Below are 9,669 nucleotides of genomic sequence, written 5' to 3' on the forward strand. Positions count from 1 at the left end.
CAGTGCATGTGGCTAGCGCCCTAGCCACTGAGGTACAGGTGCCAAGCCTAGTCTTCTGAGCTTTTTGGGCAGACTTGGTGACCATGCCAAGCAGCCTTCTTGTCCACTGCTTTGATGATACCCTCAGCAACTGCCTGTCTCATGTTAACAAACAGCAAAACGACCCAGAGGAGGCTTGTCTGAGAAGCTCTTAACATACACGGGCTTGCCAGGTACCATATAAACCAGGTGTCCTCAAACTACGGCCCGTGGGCCACATGCTGCCTGCCAAGGATATTTTTCCGGCCCACCAGGTGTTTTTGCTGCTGCTGCCTGTCCTGCTTAGCAGCTGACTCGTCCCGGGGCCCGCAGTCCGGCCCTCCAGCGGTCTGAGGGACAATGAACTGGCCCCTGTGTAAAAAGTTTGAGGACCCCTGATAAACGATGCAGCATCACCAGATTCCAAGAATTTAGGGCTAGGCTCAGTTCTCATAGCTCAGAGGCTAGGGTACCAGCCACATACACCAGAGCTGGCAGGTTCGAATCTGGCCTGGACCTGCCAAACAATGATGACAACTGCAACCAAAAAATAGCCAGGTGTTTTGGTGGGCGCCTGTAATCCCGGGTACTTGGGAGGCTGAGGCAAAAGAATCAATTAAGCCCAAGAGTTGGAGGTTGCTATGAGCTGTTAGGGCACAGTACTCTACTGAGGGCGACATAGACTTTGTCTCCAAAAGAGAAAGAATTTAGGGCCATCTTCCAGCTTCTTGCAGAGTGATGTTAAATTTTTCCTTCACCTCAGGGAACTTGCAGGCACTGTGAGCTGTATGACAGTACAGTACAGGAGTATAATCAGCATTAATTTGATCTGGATAGTTTGGGCTAATCACCTGAGCAGTGAAGCCAGCTGCTTCCATTAGTGGGTCATTTTTCATGTTACCAGCAGCATTGCCACAATGAACAAATTGACAGACACGCTTTTTTTTTTTTTGAGACAGAGTCTCACTTGCCCTGGGTAGAGTATGGTTGGTGTATCATAGCTCACAGCAACCTCAATCTCTTGGGCTGAAGCAATCCTCTTGCCTCAGCCTCCCAAGTAGCTGGAACTAGAGGTGCCCACCACAATGCCCGGCTATTTTTTTCTTGTAGAGATAGGGTCTTGCTCTTGCTCAGACTGGTCTCAAGCCCCTGAGCTCAAACAATTCACTCACCTCAGCCTTCCAGAGTGCCAGGATTATTAGGTGTGAGCCACCAGGCCCAGCGACACATTTTTAATGTTGAAGCCATGTCGTCTCTGGAAGAGCTTTGCTCAAAGCTCTTGAAACATTGACTGGAGGAAAAGGTGACCACCACAGTGCTGTGTTTGAAAACGCCAGTCTCTACTTGGCCTACAGAGACAGTACAATAGCACCAATTTTTTAGCCATCTGGAGAAGCAGACATAATGCCTTGCCAGTTGAACAAAGTAGTCGTAGGATGCAATCCAGAGCTTCAAGCAGTGTGGTTCCACTGGCATCAGCCATCTTTCTGGTGACTTTCCATCCCTTGAACCAAAGCATGTTAGCATTTGGCTCTAACATGTTGTCACCATTCCAACCAGAAATTACAAATGCTACTGGGTTGGAGTTCTAGCCAGTTTTTAAAAGATAATTGCTGGCTTCTTTAATGATTTCTTCACATTATTCTGGCTATAGGGCTGCTTAATGGATTCCATTTTGTCAGCGCCAACAATTAGTAGTGTCATATACAGTGTGTAAGCCAGAAGGGCATGCTCACAGTTCTGCCCACTCCTTGAGATACCAGCTTCAAATTCACCAACGCAAGCAGCAACAATCAGGATAGCACAGTCAGCCTGAGATGTGCCTGTAATCATGTTCTTGATAAAGTCTCTGCGTCCAGGAGCATTGGTGATAGTCACATCTATTTACTGGTCTCAGATCTCCATGGGGAGACATCAATGGTGATACAACACTCAACACTCAGCTTTCAGTTTATCCAAGACCCAAACATACTTGAACGAGCCCTTCCCAATTTCAGCAGCCTCTTTCTCATATTTTTTTTGATGGTTCTCTTGTCAGTCCCACCACATCTGTAGATCAGATGGCCAGTAGTGATGAACTTGCCCTCTTGAATCTGCATGTCCAGTGACAACGGTGATGTTGATGAGACTCTTTTTCCTTTCCCATTGTGGATTTTATAGGCGGTTTTCACAACACCTGTGTTCTAGTGGCAAACTAGAGAAAAAAACAAACATTGAGAAAAAGTCAAATGCATTCATTTACTTGTTTCATATTAGAGGTAAAGGAACATTTGTAGGGAAAAGGTTATAGAATTTAGAACTTAACTGGAGAAGTGTGTGCATAAACACCTCATATAGTTTTAATTGGCAAGACATTCTTGAGTATTCTCCAGTTCTTACGACATATCTCAAATGTAGGTTAGGAATAAATTGCACCTGTTAACCAAGGCAACAGCATTACTTCTCCCACTTTGTTTCTGCAGGCAGCCCATGGGGGACAGGCATCGCTAATGAAAATATCTGATAGCACCTTGAAGTCTGTGCCAGCCACCTCACAACTTTCAAAACCTGGAACCACAATGCTGAGAGTAGCAGGAGGGGTTATCACAACTGCTACTTCCCCAGCTGTGGCTCTGTCAGCAAATGGCTCCGTACAACAGGTGAGAATTAGCATGGGAGTGGAAAATCAATGAAACACATAAGACGTTATAAACAGGAGCAAGATACTCAGCAGGCACACCAATGGGCCTTTTAAAAAACTAGAGTTTTGTTCTTTTTTTAAAAAGTGGAATTTCATACCTTAAATTTTAACCATTTTATAGTGTACAACTCACTGGTTTTTATTATATTTGCTGGTGTGCAACCATCATTATCATCAGTCTAATCCCAGAATATTTTTATTAACCTAGAAAGAAACCCATATCCATTAGCTGTCACTCCCCATTTCTCCTTCCCCACTGCTCTGTGCTTTCTTTCTCTGTGGATTTGCCAATTCTTGACATTCATATTAATGTTATAAAAACATAATGGCTTTTTGTGTTTTGCTCTTCTTGCTTAGCATAACTTTTCGAGGTTCATCTGTTCCATAGTATGCATCAGTACTCTGTTCCTTTTAGTCAGTTTTATGGTGCCTGAGTGCTATAGCTCCCACCTGTAATACTAGTGCTTTGGGAGGCAAAGCTGGAGGATCGCTTGAGGCCAGGGGTTTGAGACCAGCCAGAGCAAGGAGACCCTGTCTTCACAAAGTAGAAAAATTAGCCAGGCATTCTGGCATGTGCCGACAGTCTCAGCTACTCAGGAAGCTGAGGTAGGAGGAGCACTTGAGCTTAGGAGTTTGCAGTTGCTGTGAGCTATGATGACCGTACTGCTCTTTGGCCCAGGCAACAAAACAATACCCTATCTTCAACCCCCCCAAAAGTAAAAAGAGTATTGTGGATATACACCGTATTTGGTTTATCCATTCGTTAGCTGATGGACATTGTGTTTCTCTTTCTTAATTGTCAGGAATAATGCTACTGTAAACATTGATGTATAAGTTATATGTTTTCGTTTATCTTGGCTGTATACTTAGGAGTGGCATTACTGGATCATATGGAAACTCTGTGTTTAACATTTTGAGGAGCTACCAAGCGGCTGCACCTTTTTATGTATTTTTATTTTTTTTGAGACAGAGTCCCACTATGTTACCCTCGGTAGACTGCTATGGCATCACAGCTCACAGCAACCTCAGACTTCTGGGCCCAAGTGATTCTCTTGTCTCAGCCTCCTAAACAGCCAGAACTGCAGGCATCCACCACAATGCCTGGCTATTTTTTGTTGCAGTTGTCGTTGTTTAGCAGGCCCCGCCTGGGTTCGAACTCGCAGCCCCTGGTGCATGTGGCTGCCACTGTAACCACTGTGCTACGGGTGCCGAGCCACTGCACCTTTTTAGATTCCCACCAGCAATGTGTTAGGGTTCTAATTTTTCCACATCCTGGGCAGCACTTGTTCTTGTCCATTTTTAAAAACATAGACATCTTAGTGGGTACCCATTTTTTAGTTAGGGTATTTGTCTTTTTAGTACTGGCTTAGAGTACTTTATATATTCTTTAAAGTATAAGTCTCCAACCTGATTTGCAAACATTTTCTGGGCTGTTTTTTTTTCTTGTTTGTTTATTTGGTTGGTTGGTTGGTTTTTTTTTGAGACAGAGTTTCAGTTTGTTGCCCTTGGTAGAGTTCTGTGGCATCACAGCTCACAGCAACCTCAAATTCCTGGGCTCAAATCAGTTCTCTTGCCTCAGCCTCCCAATTAGCTGGCACTATAGGTGCCTGCCACCACGCCCAGCTGTTTTTACAGATGAGGTCTTGCTCTGGCTTAGGCTGGTCTTGAACCTGTGAGCTCAGGCAATCAATCCACCTGCCTTGGCCTCCTAGAGTGTTAGGGTTACAGGCATGAGCCACCTTGCCTGGCTCCCTTTTTACTTTCTTGATGTATCCTCTGAACCATAAAAGTTTTTAATTTTGATGAAGTCCCAGTTTACCTATTTTTCTTTTATTGCTTATTCTTTTGGTGTCACATCTAAAAAACCAAGCCTAATTCAAAGTCACAAAATTTAAGTCTATGTTTTTTCCTAAGAGCTTTATAGTTTTAACTGTTACATTTAAATCTTAGATCCATTTTGAATTAATTTTGTATAGGATATGAGATGGGGGCCAAATGTCATTCTTGTACCCAAGACAATTACCATCTGAGTTGTCTTGGAACCCCAAGGACTTTTACCATCTGATTTGATTAGCTTTCCTTTCCTACAACTACTACTTCTCCTCACAATCCTTCTCTACATACTTGTGCCAAGAAACACTTTTATCTCTTCCTTTTTCTGTCGCAAATCTTGACGATTCCCCTCAAGTACTGTTGCACCCAACAAGAGTGGAATGATAGAGAAAATTCCAGCACATTGAGTTCAAATTAGGAATGGGGTTCTGTGTTGACTAGCTGACCAAGAAGGGTTCACACTCCCAAAATTTCTTGGTGAAGTATGACAAAGGAAGGGGTTTTTTAAATCTTTCTTTCAGTTAGGTGGGGTGGAATTCCTAAAGCAAAGTAGTTTACAAAAGCAAGACTCTGCAAGGTTAGATCTATGGGGTGGAAGGTTAGATAGTTACAAGGGGAACCAGACTTGGCTTAACACGGGTCTGTTTAACAGTTCTGGTTTAACAACCTGTTTCTGTAGGCTTACTGCTCAGGAGCAGGTAGTGATAAGGAGGGGAGGGGAAAGGGAGTGCAAGATGGGGTCAGTCTGGCTTTTCAATACTGTTTTACCTGAAGCTTTTTCCAGTATTCTCCCCTTTCTGTCCTTAGACAGAAGCAATTAACTTTATTCTCATTTGTCCTGCTGATGTTTACCTATGCCTGGTATAACATTTGTCCCACTTTGGTGACCCTTTCCTTAATGGCTTTTACCTATGAGCCCTAGCATTGACCACTATGCTATGCCTGCCATGTAGTAGATGTTTGTTGAAGTGACAGACTTTAATGTAGTGAGTTCTTAATAAGGCTTATCTTAGTTCATTTTTACATTCAAGAATATGTTCTCCTATTACTTGTTGAAATAGCTTTTTATAAAGCGACATAATAGATGATAAAGGTTTTGTTGTTATTGTTATTTGTATGTGGTAACCTTAACTACTTTATTTCTGGCCCTGTGGGAAAGCAGTCTGAAGGAACAGCTCCAGCTTCATCATCTGCTGGCAGTTCTGTAATTAAAACTTCTGGGCAGCAGCAAGTATGTGTGAGCCAGGCCACCATGGGAACCTGCAAGCCTGCCACCCCTGCTGTTGTCAGTGCCACGTCCCTGGTGTCAGCACCTAACCCCGTCTCTGGGAAGGCCACAGTATCAGGTAAGTTGTATCATGATCTTTTCTCTCTTTGGGCTAAACTATCTTTGAAGGGTCTTAAGCAGTATTTAAGTCTGAGACTTTAAATATAAAATTATTTAATTTGATATTTTAAAATTATTGTTTACAATTTACAGATTACATAGTAACTTTTAAATGAAAAAGATGCAACCATGACCTCTTAGAACCCTATTGGGTATTTTAGCTGTTTTTATAGTATAATTTTGAGGAGAGCTGCTGGTTTGTACTCCTTAAAGTACTTACTTTTTAATGATCAGTTTTGAATGTAACTCATTATATACTTTTCTTTGCCTTTGTAAATAAGGTATATAAAATGTATATTAGCCTTGATGACTCCAAATAATGATTTTTAATGTTAGTTATTAAGACTGACGTGCTTTCAGTCCACCAAGAGCTATGATACGTGTATCTTCGTGTCCACACTACATGGCTCAAAAAAGTATACCTTTTACTGCTTTGAGTAACAGAGACTACAAATCCTGAGGCCAGGTTGCTTTAGAAAGTAATTTGCGGCTCAGTGCCTGTGGCTCAAGCGGCAAAGGCACCAGCCACATACACCTAAGGTGGTGGGTTTGAATCCAGCCTGGGCCCACCAAACAATGATGGCTGCAACCAAAGAATAGCCAGGCATTGTGGTGGGTGCTTGTGGTCCCAGCTACTTGGGAGGTGGAGGCAGGAGACTTGCTTGAGCCCAGGAGTTGGAGGTTGCTGTGAGCTGTGATGTCACAGCACTCTACCCAAGGCGACAGCTTGAGGCTCTGTCTCAAAAAAAAAAGAAAGAAAGTAATTTGCTTCCGGCCAGGTGAGGTGGTTCAAGACCATCTTGAGTTGGAGCGAGATCTTTTCTCTAAAATAGAGGGGCATTGTGGCAGGCACCTGTAGTCCCAGCTATTTGAGAGGCTGAGGCAAGAGAATCGATTGGGTCCAAGAATTTGAGGTTGTTGTGACCTATGATAGCATAGCTCTCTATTGAGGGCCACAAAGTGAGACTCTGTTTCAAAAAAAAAGAAAGTAATTTGCTTCAGTTTCTCAGCTGTAAAAATGAGATCGAGAATATTTATCTCATAAAGTTAAGAACGTTAAATGAATTAATATATGAATACATAGCATACTGTCTCCAGTACTGCATAGTGGCCATTATATCAATAATTGGCTGTGATTGTCATTATCATCAGTGTCCTCTTTGTTGTAAGTTCATAATCTCTCTGACCTGCAATTCTAAAATTAAAAAAGCTATGAAGACCAAAAGTTTTATTTATTTATTTTTTTTGAGACAGAATGTCACTTTGTTGCCCTCAGTAGGGTGCCGTGGCATTACAGCTCACAGCAACCTCAAACTCTTGGGCTCAATTGATTCTCTTACCTCAGCCTCCCAAGTAGGTGAGATTACAGCTCCCACCACAATGCCCAACCAGCTATTTTTAGAGATGGGGGTCTCAATCTTGCGCAGGTTGGTCTTGAACCCGTGAGCTCAGGCAGTCCACCCACCTCAGCCTCCCAGAGTGCTGGGGTTACAGGTGTGAACCACTGTGGCTGGCCCAAAAGTTTTTATTTTTATAGCTAATTTTTTTTTTTTTTTTTTTTTTAGAGACAGAGTCTTCCTTTGTCACCCTTGGTAGAGTGCTATGGTATCACAGCTCACAGCAACCTCGAGCTCTTAGGCTTAGGAGATTCTCTTACCTCAGCCTCCCAAGTAGCTGGGACTATAGGCACTAGCCACAATGCCTAGCTACTCTTTTTTTGTTTTGACCAGGGCTGGGTTCAAACCTGCTGCCCTCGGTATATGGGGCCAGTGCCCTACTCACTGAGCCACAGGCTAATTTAGGGCACAAGTTGACCTCCACTGACAGTCAGCTTGTACTACTGAATGTGAATATTCATGTTCTGTCACATAATATTAATGTGTTTGATTATATCTTGGTGTCTCAGATGCCAGAGAACTGATATGATATACAGCTTTGCTTGTCAAGCTTGGAAGATCTGTTTTGTTTCTGATTTTTAGTCTGTACAGAGAGATACTTCTGTAAAATACAATAAAAATGTCACAGCAGTGTCAGACTGTCAGAGTGAAGAGGTGTAAACTAAGAAAATGAAAGTAGAAGCTCCAAATACAGGAGAAAGGCAAAAGGAATCCCCACGGACAGTAACAGGACATTCCCCAAAAAGTGTTTTGTGTCAGGTCTAGAAAGCAACAGTCCACATTGGAATAGATCAGAGATCTGTATCAGTTGTTAGAAATTGAAGTGTAAGGTGTGTAGGAGATTTGTGTGGAGATTGGACAAATGACTGGCTGACAGAGTGTTTGAAGGAGATGCAGAGACTAAAGGTAAATGTCAGATCTTGAAAGAAAACTGAGCAAATGAAAGAAGAGGAAATAGTTAAGTTCAGAAAAATTTCAAGAACACTTTTGGCTGCCTGGGAGCTACAGCTCATTGCCGCTGTCAAGCACAGTGAGAGAAGCAGGGTTTCTACCGAATGCAAGTCACTTTTGCATCATTGTAAAATCAAAGTTTTTTTTGTTTGTTTTGTTTTGTTTTGAGCCAGAGCCTCCCTCTGTTGTCCTAGGCTAGAGAGCTGTGGTGTCAGCCCACCTCACAGCAGCCCCAAGCTCCTGAGATCAAACAGTTCTCCTGCCTTAGCCTCCTGAGTAGCTGGGACTATAGGGATGCAACTCTGCACTTGGCTAAGTTTTCTGTTTTTAGTAGAGACAGGGTTTCACTCTTGCTCAAGCTTGTCTTGAACTCCTCTGAGTTCAAGGGATCCTCCCGTCTTGGCACTTCCAGAGTACTGGGATTACAGGCGTGACCCACGGTGCTTGGCCAGAGTCAGAGAATTTTAAGTCGAACTGGTGAAAGAGATCATCTTTATAGGGAGAAGAAAATATAAGTGCCTTAAAAGGCTTATCTACCCTAATAGTTAAGTCTGTAGGTAATCTGAAAAATTGGTGAACCAAGGCTGGCAATATAAAGATTCTTTTAAAAATACTGAGGTAGGGGCTTGGTTCCTGTAGCATAATGGTTACGGCGCCAGCCACATACACCAAAGGTGCTGGGTTCGAACCTCACCCTGGCCAGCTAGCCAACAATAACAACTACAACAAAAAAGAGCCAGGTGTTGTGCCAGGAGCCTGTAGTCCCAGCTACTTGGACAACTGAGGCAAGAGAATCACTTGAACCCAAGATTTGGAGGTTGCTATGAGCTGTGACGCCACAGCATTCTACTGAGGGGAGGGTGATATCCTGAGACTCTGTCTCAAAAAAAAAAAAAAAACTGTTGTAGGTGTGTCACTCTTTGCTCAGTGGTTAGGGTGCCTGCCACCTATACCCAGGCTGGCAGGCCCGGGCCTGCTAAACAATGATGACACCTGCAACAAAAAAATAGCCAGGCATTGTGGCAGGTGCCTGTAGTCCCAGGTGCCTGTATTCCCAGCTACTTGGGAGGCTGAGGCAAGAGAATCATTTGAACCCAAGAGTTTGGAGTTGCTGTGAGCTGTGACACTACAGCACTCTACTGAGGGTGACATAGGAGACTCTGTCTAAAAAAAAGTAAAAAAAAATTTAAATTCTGAAGTAAATATTAACAAAACAGAAGGGTTAGAAGTGGTTGTTATGGCTCAGCGCCTGTGGCTCAAGTGGCTAAGGTGCCAGCCACATACACCTAAGGTGGCGGGTTCAAATCCAGCCCAGACCCGCCAAACAACAATGATGGCTGCAACCAAAAAATAGCCAGGTGTTGTGGCAGGCGCCTGTGGTCCCAGCTACTTGGGAGGCGGAG

At 43.3% G+C, this 9,669-nt stretch overlaps 1 protein-coding gene across 3 annotated transcripts in view; it reads left to right on the forward strand.

Moving 5' to 3' along the window:
- Positions 1–9,669, forward strand: part of YEATS2 (YEATS domain containing 2) — a 123,050-nt gene that overhangs the window by 92,149 nt on the left and 21,232 nt on the right. For 2 of the 3 annotated variants that reach the window (XM_012811583.2, XM_023519254.1), the window contains 2 exons: positions 2,481–2,657; positions 5,694–5,877. In XM_012811583.2, the coding sequence (XP_012667037.1) occupies positions 2,481–2,657; positions 5,694–5,877 (361 nt within the window). Of the gene's footprint in view, positions 1–2,480; positions 2,658–5,690; positions 5,878–9,669 lie in introns of all 3 variants that reach the window. The other variant, XM_023519253.1, reaches the window with a different exon arrangement.

This window comes from Otolemur garnettii, unplaced genomic scaffold (genome assembly GCF_000181295.1).
Source record: "Otolemur garnettii isolate 467f Iridium unplaced genomic scaffold, OtoGar3 scaffold00166, whole genome shotgun sequence".
Classification (NCBI taxonomy): domain Eukaryota; kingdom Metazoa; phylum Chordata; class Mammalia; order Primates; family Galagidae; genus Otolemur; species Otolemur garnettii.